This window comes from Fukomys damarensis, unplaced genomic scaffold (genome assembly GCF_012274545.1).
Source record: "Fukomys damarensis isolate Sample0158 unplaced genomic scaffold, DMR_v1.0_HiC HiC_scaffold_6, whole genome shotgun sequence".
NCBI classification, from domain to species: Eukaryota; Metazoa; Chordata; class Mammalia; order Rodentia; family Bathyergidae; genus Fukomys; species Fukomys damarensis.
The window spans coordinates 16,160,909-16,179,291 of record NW_022900918.1 but is presented as its reverse complement, the minus strand read 5'-3'; the positions used below and the strand labels follow the sequence as shown (position 1 = coordinate 16,179,291).

The 18,383-nt window shown below is 36.6% G+C and overlaps 1 protein-coding gene and 1 pseudogene across 14 annotated transcripts in view; one reads left to right on the top strand and one right to left on the bottom strand.

Annotated features, from left to right (window-relative positions):
• Window positions 1-18,383, top strand: part of Rbm26 (RNA binding motif protein 26) — a 96,533-nt gene that overhangs the window by 1,304 nt on the left and 76,846 nt on the right. For 13 of the 14 annotated variants that reach the window (XM_033760928.1, XM_010622382.2, XM_033760927.1 and 10 more), the window contains exon 1: window positions 7-144. The exons of the other annotated variant lie outside the window; for it this stretch is intronic. In XM_033760928.1, coding sequence (XP_033616819.1) covers window positions 74-144 — 71 coding nt within the window. In that variant the 5' untranslated portion in view covers window positions 7-73. Of the gene's footprint in view, window positions 1-6; window positions 145-18,383 lie in introns of those variants that run through there. 14 annotated transcript variants of the gene reach the window in all.
• Window positions 16,638-17,372, bottom strand: LOC104861047 (annotated as a pseudogene).

Sequence of the window (18,383 nt, the reverse complement as noted above, 5' to 3'; positions counted from 1 at the left end):
GGGGGCAGCGGCAGTCGGAGCGGCCGCGACCTGGGCGGTCGGAGGAGTGTGACGGGCCTCGGGGCCTCTGTGGATGGTGTCTAAAATGATCATTGAAAACTTCGAGGCCCTCAAGTCCTGGCTCAGCAAGACTCTCGAGCCCATGTGAGTATCTAGGTGATATCTGCAGGGATGGCCGTGGTGGATAGGCGGACACATGGATGTGTGCAGTTTCCTCAGAGTGCTGCGGTGGAGGCCGAAGCGCTGAATGGAGATTCTGGCGCTATGTTTTCTCCTGCTCCTCCACGCTCGCGTCCAGGTTATAGATAACCTCGAGAGCTTGAGCTGAGCTTTTTAAAAAATTACTGAGCTGTATGTAACACCGAGCTGATCTTTGAGTTCTGTGCTCTGGTTTTCCCGTTATATGTACACCGACACCGTACGCCCCCCCCATGCACCTATGTTTTCCGAGGGCCTCAAGTCAGTTTGTTTCCTTTTAAGTGAATCCGAGCACAATCCTCTGTATATAGAATATTACCTTGTTTGTTTAAATGAAGTGAATGGCCTTTATAAGGATTCGGACAGCAGTAATTTAAATCGCTCATATTTCACCTAAGTACAATCCCTGAAAGAAAGGCCACGTCTTCCATGTGCCATCTGGCTGGCGCATCTGCACCTCTAACTGATTCAAGATGTAACAGGTGCCAAGGTGCCCAGTAAAATTCCCTTTTCCGCCAACACGCTTGTTCACTTTAAGAGGAGGAAGATGGTTCAATTTTCGTCCATATGGAATACTTAATTTTACGTTCGATGCTAGATCAACTAAGAATGGAGGCGCGAGTTCTGAAATGTCTTTTAAGTCTTAAGGCCGTACCACCCTGAGCGTGCCGGATCTCGTCTTAAATGCCCTAGGTTGAAAAATTTAAGGAAGTTTTAAGGATTTATTTGCTAATACAAGATATATCGTGGACCAAGTGCTGTATGAAACTTGTTTGAATTACAGTGAACTTAAAATGCAGTGGGAAAAATCACCTATTTAATAAGTTTATTACTTTCCTGCAGTGTACTGTGGGTGGCTTTGGGAATAGAGCTTATAATTCCAGAGTTGACAAGATGTAATCAACAAGTAAAGTATAAGACCATTTCAGAGGTGAATACAGCTATGACTTTTGAAATAGAGGATCATGTAAGAGTTTTTAGAATGGGAGAACGTCATGTTTGCTGGTCAGGGAAGGCCTCTTAGTAGGAGACAGTTTAGTAGCATTTGAGGAGAAAGAACCATCTATGTGAAAATTATGGAAAGAGTGTTCTTTGCAGCATGAAGAGTAAATGCAAAGGTCCACTAGCATGCATGATCCTGCTGTGTTTCTAGGAAGAGAAAGGAGGCCATTGTGTCTGCAGGAAGCCTTGTGATGGGGAACAGACTGGAAACACATGAAATTGGGGAAGTAGGGCCAAATCCTATAAGATCTTTTAGGTCATGGTCAGGAATTAGGATTTCATTTAAAATATAATGGAAAGATAATGATTTAAAGCAGGCAAAGGACTGAACTGATTTTAACTGCCTGTTTTGTGACTGAGGGGGCAAAAATGAAAGTTATTCTAAAGGGTATTGTAGGCATAGATGTAGGTAATTAGCATTACAGTGATGGTGGAACCAAATGTATTTCATAAGTAGATCTGATAGATAGGGAGAAGAAGGAAAGAGAAGTCAAGGATGATGCCTGCAAAGTTAGTTTAAGCAACTGGATGGATGATAGAAACTGCTAGGAGAGAACCGATTGAGGAGACAAGGAAAAGGTGGTTGGTTTTCATTATTAAATATAAGGCGTGATGTATCTAAGCAATGTTAGATGTATGAATTGACGTGAGTCTAGAACTTGGGCTAGAACCAGAGAGCTGTGGAGTCAAGCACATAGTATTTAAAACCATGGAATTGTGAGGGATTTCCTAGGTAGAATGTGTAAGGAAGAGAAGACACCCAAGACTAAGGTGGGAGGAGAGCTGGATTATATGTTATTAAATAAAAGAACAAAAGTGTAACAGAAGAGGGGAGTTAGCTTTATGGGATGCTGCAGAATAGATGAAAAAAAGATGGAGACACTTAAGTGGCTCTTAGATTTGGTAAGGTGGAGGTAGTTGGTAATCTTAAAGTAGTTGACTCAGGTGGAATTGTATGGATAGAAGTTCTAGTCAAGAGGGTTGGAAGGTTTAGCCTAGTAGTAGAGGGTGTGCTTAGCATGTGCCAAGTCTGGCTTCAATACCAGTGTCAACAGACACACACAAAGACACATGAAATTTTATTTCTGTGGATTGGAACAATTGGGAGCATGGCATAGAAGTTGAGAGGGAGGACTCCAGAGCCTGGAGATTAACTTTGAATTGTGCCTTTGTCACTTACCAGCTGAAATGTTATAACTTACTCAGTACCTTTGTTTCTTCATCTGTAAAATGGGGAAAATAATGAATATATATTAAGAAAATATTGGAACGCTGCCTAATCTGTAATTAGCATTTGATAAAAATTAGGCAAACAAACTTTGAAAAATGTTTTGGGTTGAGATAGCTTTCTTTTTAGCTATTCAGTTATTAAATTCAAAAAATTAAATTAGTTTCCAATCAGCTTTAGTGCTGATTTTCCTTCTTTCACTAACCTAAAATATTATTTATAGTTACTTAATGTGTATGCTTCTAATTTTTCTTAACTTTAAAAAAAATTCTGTGTATTAGTCAACCTACTCAGGTGGCTAGGGTACCTCAGTCATTTCTGCTGTATTTGAGGCACTGCTAGTAGAATTTTAGGTGGTTGTTGGAATTTTGATCGATTCTTTTCTAATGTGTGCTATGGTTTTATTCATTTGTTAGCTAGGCACAGTGGTGCACACCTGTAATCCCAGTATGCTGGAGGAGAACTCAAGTTCAAGCCCAGCCTGGACAATTTAGTGAGACCCTATCTCAAAGTAAAAAATGGCTCAGAATGTAGCTCAGTCTGAAAGCCCTAGGTTCAATCTCCAATTCTGCAAAAAACTCAAAACACAAAAAATCTTGTGTCCCTGTCTTTTCAATTGCATTGCATTTCAGGTGTATTTTTTAGTTAATTACTTAAACTGATCTCAGTCAAGATAAGTGGTTTCTAGCCTTGGTTTGTTATCTAAAGGGATGTTACTGCTTTTTGTACTTCAGCTGTGTAACTGACAAACTTACCTATTTGAAGGAGGAACATATGAAGGATCAGGATAAGATAAAACTTGAAATTTATAGAATTTTTAGCTACTAGTGCTATTAAAATATCTTTTGGTTTTGGACTTACCCATGTTTTGAGGACTTTACCTGCAATATGCTAATTAGTGTGCTAGATATTGAGGAAGTGGTAGGAAACAAGACATGAAATGATTATTTTAATACTGTTAACTATTTGGCAGGGAAAATGATGTGAACAGGTAATTACAAGACAGTTGTGAATAAGTCCAGAATGTAAAATACGTGTCTGGGGAGGTCAGAAAAGTTTTTTCTGGTGCTCTCAGCTTGGAAGGATGAGTAGCAGTTTTCTGGGGCAAAAAGGATGGGAATGGAGATTTGTGAAATTGTGAAAGTTGTGTGGGTTTTGAAGAACAGTTTGTATGAAGGCCCCCAAATAGAAGAAAAGATGTCTTGGAATAATTGAAAAAGGAGCAAAGGGGGCTGGGGCTATAGCTAACTGGCACAGTGCCTTCCTGGGAAGGGCAAAGCCCTGAGTTCGATTTCTCATACAAAAAAAGAAAAAAAAGCAAAGGGAAAATAGCAGTGGATAGCATAAGATATAAGGCAGATCACACAGGACTTTGTTGAGGATTTGGGATGTTATTGAGGGAGAGAGGAGCTAGTTTTAGTACAGGTGAGTTTTCAGATGGAGAGGAGTGGGGTGGGAAAGCCTGGTTGTAGTTTTCAGCCTGAAATAAGTCTGTCAGATCTGTATTTTATTTGATTGTAAGTTCTGTAATTATATCAGTGTTTTTGGGTTTTATTTTTCATAAATTATTGAAAATATAGGTTTTAGTATTGTCATCTTAAAATAGTTAAGATTGATGTTATTTTAGGCATTTGCTTTAGTCATACTTGCTAATAATATAAAACTACATGTTATTTTTTCTGTGACATTCACTTTTTTTGATAATTTTATATCAAAACAGGCTCTTTTCTTTTTTTCTTTGAAAAGTTTTCTACTGTACTGTATTAAAAACATCTTTTTGGGTTTGCACATCACTAATATATTAATTTAATTGTTGGTAACTTTTTCTTTTTACCTGAAGGGACATCTTAAGATATAATCAAACACTTTAATTTTTCAGAAAATAAAGTTGAGCTAATCATGGGATCTAATGTTGTGCCTATACTCTATTTTGAAATTTAACTGTAAAGTGTAGAATACCTAGTTTTTTGTTTGACAATATATAGTGCTGTGGAGGTACATAGTATTGTGTAGTGAGAACAAGCTTTCCTGCCTAGCTCAGTGTTAAAATGAACCTCACTTTTCCTTGTTGGTATATCAAGAATTTTACGTTTCTGCCTGCTGTTGAAAGGATTGACTGAGCTTACCTCTTATTTCTTTCCTTAAGTACTGGTTGATGAAAAATAGGTCTTGTTACTATTGCTACTGTTACTAAAGTTACATGAACTGTTGTTGCCATTGCCACTAAATATTTGCATACATTGTTAAGTGTTTTGAATTACTTCCAAGTTTTATTGTTAGGTAAGCATTATTATGACACTGACAGTGAAGCATGAAATTAAGATACATAGTTGCTCAGTGATTTAGTCTCATACTTTTTGACTCTAGACCATGTATGTTCTCAGTTTACTATTACAAGATGATGTTTTCTATTTCTGTGTCCGTGGCTCCTCCATCTCCAGCAGGGGGATCCCTCTCAGGACCTTGCACTTCCCAGGCAGGTGTGGCGCCACTGAACTACATCCCTGGTCCTGTTTTCTTATTTCTGTATACATTTTTGCAATTACATTTTCATCACTTTGTTAAGAAGGAACAGAGTTTTAAAGTGTCATGTTTATTGGTACTTTAACATTTAGGAAAACTTGAAGTTTTTGTAATATGTTCCCCTCCATCCACACTTGATACTAACAAGTACACCTTTCTCACTGTATTACAATGTGTATTTGTTCCTGATGTGGAGGAAAAATTGTTGTTTTGTGTTTGCAAAGTGATCTTTTTACCCCCAAACTTTTGATTCTGTTTGTGTCTTGATTTTTTTCCCCTGTTTTCTGGCTCCTTTTGCCAGAGTGAGTAAATTTCCTTTCTTTATGGAAGCTTAAGCAACAATAGTGGCAAACATTTTTTTTAAATCATACTTTTCTAGTCACTTTCTTGCCAGCTTTGTTTTCTGTCACTGATAAATTTTGAATTGTGGGAATAGCCCTTTTAATTGATTTGCTCCTGTTTATTTCTGAATGCCTTTTAATATACTGTAGTTTCCCTCTGTGTATATACATTTTGAATTGCTTACCTTGTAACATTGAGTTTATGCTTATTTCATTTAAAAGCATTCTGTAAGTTATATATTCTTTAACCTATGTGTATCACAATGTTGGTAGTGCCTTTTCAACTTCATGTTTATCTTGAATCTGTAGAACTTTTGCTTTTCATTCTTTTCAAATCAGTGTCTAATTCCTTTTCTTGACTTCTAGTTTTTCAAAAAATCATTATGGGTTTGTTTTCCTTAATCTGTTTTGTTCCTTACTGTTCCATTTCTGCTTTTGTTTGAATGTTTTGTTTCCTTGAAAACTCACAGTGAAATTTAATTGCTTAAATTGCTTTTATTGGTCTCTGCCTTTACAAAAGGACAGATTTGGCCACCTTTTGCCTTTTTTCTTCTGCCTTCTGTCATGTGAGGAACAGTGTTGGGATTGGAATTGGCAAACCCTGGTGCCATGAATTTGGACTTCCTATCATCCAGAACAGTAAGCTGAAAAGTTTATGTTCGTCATAAATTACCTAGTCAGTAATATTTTGTTACAGCAGCACAAATGAAATGGATTAAGGTAAATCTCATGGATATTTTCTTTTATAATTCATGCTATTGGTTTTTTAAACTTTTTTTTTTTAGTGTGTGTTCCAAATCTGTTCAAAGTTTGATTAAAGTCTCCCTTCCCTAGGATGTAAGGTATACTTGCATATTTGTATTGAATTTCAGAGCTTATTAATGGATTCCACCTGAAAACTTTATTTTTCATATAAACATTCTTCAAAGGTTGGAGCTCTTATTCTCAGTTGCCAATTGTATATCTGCCTGGATCATTCATCAGAACTTGAAACTAAGAAACATTCTCAGGATTCACTTACTATTTCCATTCAGTTTCTTCAAATTATCCATGCATCAAGTTCTACATTTTGGCTTCTCTTCCTTCTGTTCATCCTCCGTTCACTTTTACAGTTGCTCATACTCCTTATCTAAAATCATTACAGTTTGTTTCTTAACAGATTTCCGTATCTCCAGTCTTTTTTCCCTTCCAGTTCTTTTAACAAGATATTTGATTCCAGGACCTTAAAAAAGAAAAGTAGCCGGGCGCAGTGGTGCATGCCTGTAATCCCAGCACTCGGGAGGCTGAGGCAAGAGGATCACTATGAGTTCGAGACCAGCCTGGGCTACATAGTGAGTTCCAGGTCAGTCTTGTCTACATAGTGAGACCCTGTTTCAAAACAAAACAAAACAAAACAAAACAAAACAAAACATAACAGTGTTATATACTTTGGGATATATGGGCTGGGGAATTAACTCTGTGGTTATGCTCCCTCCCTCACAAATATAGGATCCCAAGTTCAATTGCAGGTACCAAGATTCCAGGACCTTGTACATTATGATTATGGCCTATCATCATTTATTTTGTTTGTATGCATTTGTTATGTGTATATGTAAACATACATGTATGTATGTAATGTATGTAAATATGGAAGTAAAGTCAAATGTGATCTGTTTTTCTTTTTCGGTGCTGGGGATCTAACTGGGGACTTTGCCCTTGCTGAGGCAGGAGGCGGCAACACTGAGCTTGAAACCCCCACCCCATAAAGTGATCTGTTTTTTTGAGAAAGCTATCTGCCTGTCCGGCTGGAAGCAGAGACCTCCCACAGTATCCTTTCCCAGCACTAGTTAGGTTGTGATGAAACTCATCACTTGATCATTTCAGGTCTGTTACTTTGTGATTCTTCCTGAGTTGTTTTAATCATAGACAAGCAACATTTTGTAGTTTTCTTTGAGATATTACAAATCTTTTATTTATATTTTTTCCTGGCATGTGATGTTTTATAAGCAGCATTTTATAATTTCAAATTCTAGCTTTTATTATAAAAATAAAATTGATATTTGTATACTGACTTTGTTTTCTGTAATAGCATAGTTTGGCTGTTGTTTCCTAAATGTCCGTATGGTAAAGTTTTGGCCTCATTGTAGTGCTTTAGAGGGGTAGTGGAAACTTTTAAGAGGTGTAGCTTAATAGGAGGTCTTCATGTCATTATGGGTTGTGCCCTCATAAGTCATAGTGGAATTCCAGCCCTTTCTTCTTGCTCCCCAGCCACAGAGCAAGGTCTTTTGTTCTGCTCTGTGATTTCCCTTTTGTATGTTACTTTGCCATAGACCCAGAAACGGTGGGGCCAATCAGACGTGTTCTGGAACCTTCAAACTGTGAGCCACAAATAAACCTATTTTTTTCATATGTTGGTTATCTTGTGTATGTATGTATTTATTTATCTATTTTAGGTGCTGAGGATTGAATTCGGGTCCTTGCACTTGTAAGGCCGGTGCAGAACCACTGAGCTAAATCCCTAGCTCTTGGATATTATAGTAGCAAAAAGTTAACACATTTAGGTTTTTGTATTACTAGTCATGTCATCTGTGAATAATGGTAGTTTTACTTTTCTGACTGTATGTTTTCATCTCTTTTCCTACATTGGCTAGCAGCTTCAGTGCAATATTGAGTGGACGTCTTATTCTTAGGGGAAAGAGATTTAATGTTTCAATATAATTGATACTACAGGTTTTAAAAAAATTTAAAAAATCTTATGTACGTTTTTTTTTTTTTGAGAATTGTTTACCAAATTGAGGAAATTTATTATTTACTGTTTTTGTCATGAAGGAGTATTGAATTTAACTTTTTAAAAACTCTGTTAACATCATATTGCTATTTCTCCCCTTTTTTGGTTCATGTGGAACATGGATTGATTTTCATATCAACAAGGTTAAACCAACCTTGTATTTTTGAGATAATTCCTGCTTGGTCATGATGAATTGTTTTTTAAATACATACTGCTGGATTTGCTATTATTAAAAAATAAAAACATTTGATCCTCTTTATTCTTAAAAACTTTAGGATTAATACTATTTTTCTGTGAAGCCATCTGAAGCCGAAATGTATGTTGTGGGAGGTATAATTACAAAGTCAGTATCTTTAAAAAGTGGTGTTACGTAGGTTTTCTGTTTCTTGTTGTGTCATTTTTGGCATTTTATGAGTTTTAAGCCTTTTTCTTTTAAAATTGCCAAGTTTATTGACATAAAGTTGTTTGCATTGTAGTCTTATTTCCTGGCTGTATAATTTATTGGATTCATTTTCTCTCTCATATAACTGCTGTTGATAATTTTGTTCTTTGTCTTGCTCAATCTTTATAGCAGTTTGTCAGTTTTTTTTTCTTTCTATAAAGGTTAGCTTTTATGTTTTTTCCTGTTTTTCTTTTGAGGTAGGATTTAGCTGTGTTGCCCAAGCTGCCCGTGAATATGCAATCCTTTGCCTCAACCTCCAGAGCAACTGAGTTTACTTCCATGTTTGACTTTTTTTTTTCTGTTTTTTATTTGGAATTTTTATTTGCTGTCCTTTTTCTCTCTTTTAAAATTTGTTTTTATTTATGAGGACATGTTTGCAGTACATAATTACATTTCTTGTGTGGAGTTGATCCATGTATATAATCTTAATTCTTTTTTTAATCCCCTTTCTTCACTCTTGCTTCTCTCTCCATTTCTTTACCCCTTTCTCATTTGAGGAAGATCTCTCTACTCCTATTGTTTTTTATTTTGCTCTTTATTTATAATTTGAGTTTCTCACGTAAGAGAAACCATGTGATATTTAAGCTTGTGTCTGATTTATTTCACTTAACGTTATGGTCTCAAAGTCCTCCCTCCCTCCCCCCTCCCCCTCTTCCCTTCCCCCCTTTTCTCTCATCACGGGTGGAACTCAGGATCTTGTACTTAGGAGGTTTCCCTCCCTGACTCTCTCTCCCTCCTCCCTCCTCTCTCCCCCTCTTGCCCCCTCTCTCCCCTTTGCCCCCTCTCCCCTTCTCCCCCTCTTCCTCTCTCCCCTCCCTCTTTATCTTTTTCTTTCACCAGGGATGGAACTCAGGTCCTTGCACTTTCGAGGCACATGCAGTGCCACTGAGCTAAATCCCTGGCCCTTTCATCTATTTTTCCATAAATGACTCAAATTTATCTTTATGGCACAGTAGCATCCCTTTGTGTATAAATACTACCTTTTCTTTATCCATTCATCTGTTGATGTACAGACATATAGACTGCTTCTAAGATTTAGCTATTATGAATTGTGCTGCTGTAAACATGAGCATGCGTATATCACTGATATATGATGGCTTTAACATTCTTAGAAACATAGCTAGAAGGGGAATAGCTTGAGTCAAATGGAATTTCTAGTTTTAGTTTTTTGAGGAATCTCTTCACTGATTTTCATAGTTGTATTAGGTTTGCTGGTTTTGTTTTCTTTCAGCTTTTTTTTTTAACGGCATTGTTCCATTACCTCTGTCTTCTTGTCTTTGATGAGAAACCAGATGTCATTTGAGCTTCTGTTTGCCTGAATGTAATGAGCGTATATTATTTTCCTTTTACTACTTTTCAGATTTAATTCTTTTTACTTGGTTATTAGTTTGACTGATGTGCATAGGGATGGGTACATGTGTGTTTTTGTTTTATTCATGGGTTACTACTTAGTATCTATGTTTTGATGTCTTCCATCGTTTCTAGAAAGTTCTTGGTCATTGTCTTCATTTTTCTACTTCACTTTTTGAGACTCTGTTCATTTGTATATTTGATTGTATGATCCTGTCTTACAGATCTCAGATACATTCTGACAGTTACATAGAAGGGGTGATCTTTTCTAGTTCTCTGCCCTGCTCCCAGGGCTACTTTGGAATTTTTAGTTCCTAAGGGCTGATGGGAGTGAATGTTACCTCATTTTCTGGCTTCAGAAACTTGAGATTCTAGTTTGTCTTGATAGACTATATGTGACTTAAAAATGGTTTTAAAGTTTTGCTGATGCCTCCCATCTGTGGCAGATTTTTCTTCTTGCCTTTGGATGAGAGTAACCATGGGTTTCTTTCTTCTGATTCAGGGCTTGTCACTTTCCGATGTTTAGTTCATTTGTGTGTATGCATGTGTGTGTCCTCAGATCTTTTGAAAAATACTATAACTTTATATTTTAGCGGACTTGTTTTTTGTTGTTAGGATGAGAAGAATGGTTTCTTAAGATTTTTTTTTTACAACCATCCAGAATAGAAACTGCTAATGTAAGTTTAATGTGCATTTGCCATATGAATTAGGTTGAGAAACTTCTCTTAGGGTTTAAGAGCCATACATACATGATTATATACATATACAAAGATATATACACACATGTGCAAACACACACTTTTCTATCAGTCATACTCTTCCTAATTTCTATCATGTTTTTGATTTTTTTATATAAAGGAATCTAGGATGAATCAAAAATTTGTATATAATGAATAAGCCCTTAATATGGCGATTTTACCCTTAGGGGAGGAGATTTAAAAGGGGTTGGGGGAGAAAATAAATAAAAGAGGAAGAGATTAGAGGCAAAGCTGGAGGACAAACTTTAGGAAACTCGTAAAGACAGGTGGGAAAGAGAAAAGAAAAAAGAACAACAATAGCAACAACCCCCTAGAAACCATGTTCAAAAACAAACACAAAACCAGAAAAGAGGAAGGAAAAAAAGAAGGAAACAGAAAAAGAAAAAAACAAAAAATCCAACTCATGATCTGTCTGCTGTCACAGGTAGGCAGCATGGGCAGAGTCCAGAGCCAAATTGATTAATCCCAGCAAGCCAGCTGTAGCTTCATGGTGGGGTATTGGATAATCCCAGCCAGCCTGCACCTTTAGTTCCTCTGAAGTTCAGGCCAGTTTCTGACTATGAGGCTGGAACCAGATTCCTTGAGCCTGCAGTAGTCAAAGTGCCTCCTGTGGCGCCTGCACCAAGGCACCTGGAGCCACTAGATAAGGTCAGCCTTTGTCTGTTCTCAGTTCCAGAGCTCAGTTGGCCCCTCTCCAAGATGGCTCCTGGCTAATCGCTCTCTCCTGGGTGATGTCTAAACCTAGGTAACTCACCAGCTGCTGCAGTCCAGTGCGTCCACTGCTCTGTTCCACTGGTGTGTTTCTCTGTGGGGACCTCTGGAGTCTCCAGTAGTCACCATACGTCTGCAGGCTTGGCCAACTGTTCGCTCACTGAGTGTCCAGGCTCTCGGAGAGCCCTGCTTGCTACCTTCCTACTCTTTGTTAAAGTTTCACTCTTCACTCTACCTTTGGTCTTCAGTTCTTGCTACTACAGATCCTTCCTGGGTCCTGGGGACCCTTTTCCCTCCTTCTTCTCCTTATGCTGCTATATTCTAGTGGGACACCAAATCTTGGAGAGGCTTTTTCACTGCTTCTCACCACTTCGCCATCTTCCCAGAAGTCCCTTGATTTTTTATTTTTAAAGAAGTTGACCTGTAGAAAGTCTTTCCCATGTTAGAGAAATTGTGTTATGGGCTACAAATTTCTCTTCCCCATACTGACATTTATGTATTTGTTTCTTTGTTTTGAGACAGGTTTTTGCTTTGTAGTTTGGGTTGGCTTTGAATTCACTATGTAGTCAGGATGGCCTTGAACTCCTGGTGATCCTCCTGCCTCAGCCTGCTTAGTGCTGGGATTGTAGGGATGCATCACCACACCTGGCTCTGTACTGACATTTATGTTGGTTCTGTTTATGGTAAATTTTTTTTTTCCTCACTGTGTTCCTCTGGCAGGCCTTAAACTGCTGTGTTTAAGTGACACCACTTGGCTCATACTCCTGAGTATTTGGGATAACTGGCATGTAACACTGCCTAGCTTGGTAATTTTTCTTTTCTTCTTCTTTTTTTTTTTTTTTTAAACAGAAAGGTTTCTTTTTATGTAGTTGGATTCAGTATCTTTTAGTTTGCGGAGTTTGGATTTTGTGTCATAGACAATATGAACTTTTTCCTGTTCTGAGATAAAGATATTGATGATGATGGTAACGTAATGATAGTTATCACCAATCATCCTTACTGTATGCTAGTATACTGATTGACTTACCACAGTTAATGAAGTTGAAGAAATGATTGCATGCTACAAATCATATCATGTCATAATGAGCCAGAAATTGAAGGCAGTCACAGTTTGTCTTTCAGAGTTTTCTAGTGGTATCACCCATGTTCTATATGACCTTGTTTTATAAACACTTGAATCTTTGAACCACTTGAAACATATTTGATAGTTGGATATAAAATATGGATCAAGCTTTATTGATTTATAATATTGAGATGTGTATAGTTAATCCTATACAAGTGACTGCCTAATCTATGATATATTTTCCTAATGCTTCATGATGTTTCCTCATTTATATACTAAATTCTTACTCATGTTTGGGTCTCTTCTAGACTTAATATATTGTGTGTATTTATGTATGTTATTTCACATGTAAGTTTTGATTTAAAGTTCCTGGTAAGGCTTAGCCCCTGTTAATAATAATCATTATCAGGAGTTTCCTATAATTGCTTGACCCTCTCCTAGCATTTTATTATTAAACAAAATTACAGAAATTACAAAATTACAGAAAACTCTTTGCAATACTATTGATCCATCCATCACTTAGATTCTTTTTTTTTTTTTTTTTTTGAGATAGGGTCTCACTATATAGTTGAGACTGACCTGGAACTTACTATGTAGTCCAGGCTGGCCTCGAACTCACAGTGATCCTCCTGCCTCAGCCTCCCTAGTGCTGGGATTACAGGCCTGCGCCACCACGCCCGGCTTCCATCACTTAGATTCTGCCATTTATATTTTAGTGTATTTGTCAATCTCTGTTCTTTTTTTATTTCATTTCAAAGTGAATTTCAGACATCAGTGCACTTAGCGCCTAAAATATATTCATCATTAGAGTTCAGCATTAATTTAGGTTTTTCTTTTAAATTTAGAATTTATATGTAGTCACATGTACAAATAAATATACTATATTTTGACAAATGTATCCATTTTTGTGAATGAAAATGAAGTTAAAGAACCTTGCCATTACTCTTGAAATTTTCATTAGTCTGCTTCCCACACCCCCTCCCACATCTAGAAGAAAGTACTGTTCTGACTTTTCCCCTCTATATACTGTACTACTATTGCCAGATTTAAAACTCCATGTAAATGGAATCACTGGGCATGCATTCTTTTAAGTAAACCTACTTTTTTTTTTTTTTACTACTTAAAGTAGTATTGAGATTTTATATATATCTGTAATTTATTTTTGTTGCTGACTAGTATTCAATTGCTAGAGTCATGCTATATAGTTATAATAATAATGCCAGTGCTATTTTTTGGGGAACTAGATTAATTCAGCTAATGCAATTTCTTATTAAGTATTTTTCCTTGAAAATAACACAGTTGTTTTAATAAAGATTTCATTTGGTAACATAAACCAAAAGTGACCCCTTTTTGATTCTCATATTGACTCATACCTGTACCTGTAAAAATTGGGATGTATTAGGACTAATGTAGGTATATACTTTTAAAAAATAAATGATATTATTTGCTGTTACTACAACAAATATATCAAGTGACACTGCACATCCTCCCATAAGAATATATTATTAGAATCCTTTCAGAGGCCTCCATAGTATTCATTATGTGAATATACTGTAGTTTATTTTAATAGTGCTTTATTTTTGATGTGACTCACATTAGTCTGTTTTCTGTTGCTTTAACTGAATAACACAGATTGGATAATGTATAATGAAAGGTCTGATAGATTTTTTAAGGTTGGGAAGTCCAGTTAGAACCTCCTTTCATGATGTGAGCAATTTTTAAAGTTCCAGAGCAGCTGGTGAAAGCACCTCATGGAAAGGGAGAGCAAACATGCTTGTGTTCTCTCTTCTGTTTTTATGAACCCATTAATGCAATCATGAGGGTCTCAGCATCATGACCTCATTTAATCCTAATGACTTCCCAAAGCCCTACCTGGTTCTGTCTCTTAATATGTATTGCAGAATAGGGATTAAATTTCAGTATATTTTGGCAGGGATATTCAGACTGTAGCAGGCTGTTAATTTTTTTTTTCAGCTTTAATTGAGTTTATTGGTACATTTTAGGGCTACAGTACAGTTACATTCATTGTTCGGACCTTGTACCTCTACATGACAAGTCTTGATTCTCATTTTTTCCCCTTACCCCTGCCCTCCCTTCACCCCCTCTTCCCCTCACCATCTACAAACACTTTATTTTCATCATCTCACATTTTTTTCTTTTCCCTTATTACCCTTCCCCTACCCATCCCACCTTCCGTACACCTTTAGCTCCTTTCTTCCTATTTCTAAATGTCAGTAATCTTATTAGGATCTTATGTATCATTGCAGATCAGGCTGTTAATTTTTAGGGGCAAAAATTTACCAATTTTTAAAAATTGTTAAATTCTTGTGGAGAGTTAAAAATTGAAAACCACAAATCTTCACACTTCCCACTCTTGTACATTTAGTATAACATGTAATTTTTGTATTTTTAAATGGCCAAAATTCACTGTAAGTGTGGACATACCATGATTTATATAACCATTTTATTCTTGTCATTTGTATTTTCTATTTTTTGACTCTATAATTCTTCATTTCTTCCTTGTGTAGTTTTTCTACATGTGTACATATTTTTTTGTCATTAGTAGGATTTGCTGTCTCTAAGTCAACTAATGTTACTGTTGACGGCTTCTTTATTAAAAGGAGGATGTTTGAAAAGTGGGCCAGGTACTTTTTTGAAAAGATTCTTCAAATTCAGAAGTTCAGATAAACTTGTTTCATGTTGACATATATTGCATTGTGGCTAGCGAATTCTTTCATTTTCTTATCTCAAAGAGCCATTTTGAAAGAAGCAGTGGGAGAACCGGGATTTAGCTCAGTGGTTCTCCTACCTGCCTCACAAGTGCAAGGTCCTGAGTTTGATCCCCAGTACCAAAAAACAACAAAAAAAGAAGTAATGGGAGATAGCTTGTCAGTATGATGAATTCTACAAAGTGTTATGTAGCTTTTTGTTTCCTGCTGTTTCAATGCTCTTCATGCTATACTTTCTTCAGTAATGGTATTTGTTTTTCATTGTGTATGTATAAGTTGATTTAAAAACATTTATGGAATTTTAAATCAAATTAGTTCTTTTATAAATAAAAAACATTTGGATGATTACACATCTCATATAAGCACCCTTGTGCATTTCAGCAGATCATTTATTTCTTGTAACAGTTTTAAGTGCAATAAACTGGCATTTTAAAATCTACCTTTTTGGGGCACATATTTTTTTGAAAATTGTCTATATGACTACTATGGTTTGGACCTGAATTTCCCCCAAGGCCTTTATGTTAAAGGCTTGGTCCCAGACTTTAGTGTTATTAAGAGGTGATAGGAGGTCTTTGATATTTGGGGGTACAGCTCAAAGGGGATAGTGGGACCCCAGCCCCTTTCTCTTGTTCACTTTCTGGCCATGAAGTGAACACTTTATTACTATTATTAAAGGAATATAAAACTTATTTTTTGACCACCACTCACCATTATTTACAATAAAGTAAGCAACATACAGTAGGATAACATTCTGACTACAGCGGAGTTATTTTCCTGGCTTCTGCTGAAACTGTAGCCTGAATGCCAGAGTGATTGAGCCTATATGTAAGCAACAAGTTGGGGACAAGAAAAACATGCAAGTCAATAATTTTGGTTACAAGTTTGTTTACTCATTTATTCTAGAAAGCCCTGCATTGTGAACACCTCTAGCCACTCATTAGGTTTCCATGAGCCAAGTCTTAAATATCCACAAATTTTAACTTTTGAGTACAGATTTCAATTTGTTGTAAAGGAGTGGGTCATAAGGAATCTTTAATGTTCCCTTAATGAGTCATCTGTAGCTAATTCAAACAAACCAGGTTTTGACTAGTTATCTTATTTGGGTAGGCAGGTTGTTGGTAATGATAATAGTTTTTCTTTTCAGGAATTTTGCAAGCAAACTCCTGGATTTTTACGACTGAAGACATAGATATGGATTCTGATATGGCTACTTTGAAAATACCCACTTTAAACTGTCCAGTTAACCACAGGATCATCTATTTAACTTGAAAGATTATGGCTCAGGAAAACTTTCAGTTTAACTGCAAATGATTTATTTCTTAGGTTGCTCAGAATGATGGCATCTCAAACATGGGCTTATTTAAGCCCATAGTTTTTGTTTTGGTGAATGTTTAAAAACAAAAACCATTTACGTATTTTATTTATACATATACAAACAAAAAAGTCAGTGGTCCTTAAGTGTGTGAGTTAAAAATGAGTTCTGATTGAGTTTAACTATGGACACTTTCTCCAACATTTAGAAGAGCAGAGGAAATATATCAGGCTATCAAATGCTCTTTTCCGATAAAGCAATTATAAAAGCTTTTTGTTTAAAATAACTAGTGGTACTGATGCAAAACAAAACCCAACAACTCACCCAAATACTACTTTCAAAACCAACACATTAAATTTGATTTTCATTAGAATGCTGATTTTTACACTAGTAAATAAAAAACCAGACACACACACACACAGACACACACACAAATGGTATAAGTTACCGAGTTTTATCTTCTGGAAAAGAATGCCAGGTTAGTCTCTCTTCATAAAAGCAATTACAATTTGAGTACATTTCCTATTTGCCTCTCTTGCCAACACCAAGACAACCTCATCTGAATTTTTCCATTTCTCAAGAAACATCAATTCCCCACTACTGTCTATAGCACCAGTTATTCTTTTGGGATCAAGACCTCTAGCAAAGCTTGTAGGTTTGCCAACAGCATCTCTTTTTTTCTTTGATTTGCTATCAGATTCAGTGTCAAAGATTTTCTTTTTAAACCATCTTTTTCTTTATCAGCTTTTTGAAGTGCTTCAGTTAACTCTGGATAATCCAAATTTTCTTCGGGTCCTCATGTATCCCTTCCACTTCAGAAAATACTCCACCTTCCCATTCACTTTACATGTAGGTCCAGTACTTTTTCTACCACAAATTTTTCAGTCTCTGCTTCCTCAACTTTTTTACTTTTCCCATTATTTGCGATGTAGTTTTATTGGAGGCCATCTTTTAAAAGGGAAAAAACACCCATATTTTATTAGTATTCACAGGAATCAGGGCTCAGAACAGGCTGTCTGGAATGTGGGAGGGATCCAGAGCGGGGTCACTGCAGGCATGACTGGTTGGGTCTTCATGTAGTGAAGGGTGTGAGCCCGGTTGCTGTGTCTGGGTGGACAAAGTGGAGTAGGAAGAGCCTCGCCCCATCTGAGGGGTCCTAGCCTCCTGCCTCTTCTGCTATCACAGCATGTTGGGCTCAGAAAGGGGATAGAAAGTGATTTTATTAGTCAGTCCAGTCCCATATATGTGGCCAGCTTCTTTCTCTGAGATCCTCCCTTGCTGGTGGCTGACCCCAGAGGGTGTGGAGGCCATTTTTTATTGCAAGACTCAAAGAACTGTTATTCATTGTCTTGAATGCTTGTGTGTCAGGTCTGCAGCATCTCAACCTCTGCACCTGCAGCTCTACTCACATCTGAGGGAAGGGAGCTGGGGTGCTTGAAGTGAGCACTTTGTTTCACTTTGTTCTACCATAATCTACTGCCTTTCCACAGGCCCAAAATTCTAAATTATAAGCTAAAATAAACCTTATATCTCAGGTGTTGTTTTTTTTTTTTTAATTTTATTGAGTTTATTGGTACATTTTAGGGATACAGTTGTGGTTTTTCTATAAAATGGAATATTACTCAGCCATAAAGAACGAGAAAATAGATTCATTCATTGGAAAATGGTTACATATTGAAGATATACTCCTAAGTGAAATAAATAAGTCACACATGTGTAAATACCAAATAGTTTCCCTGGTGTGAATAATCTGCAACAATGCATAAGATTCTAATAAGATTACTGACATTTAGAAATGGGAAGAAAGGAGCTAAAGGTGTAGGGAAGGTGTGATGGGTAGGGGAAGAACAAAAAGGGAAAAGAAAAAAATATCTCAGGTGTTTTTATAGAGGGAAAGCCAACTAAACAGTGACTTGTTTGGTTGTATTACTTTCTTTGATGATATCTGAAGTACATATA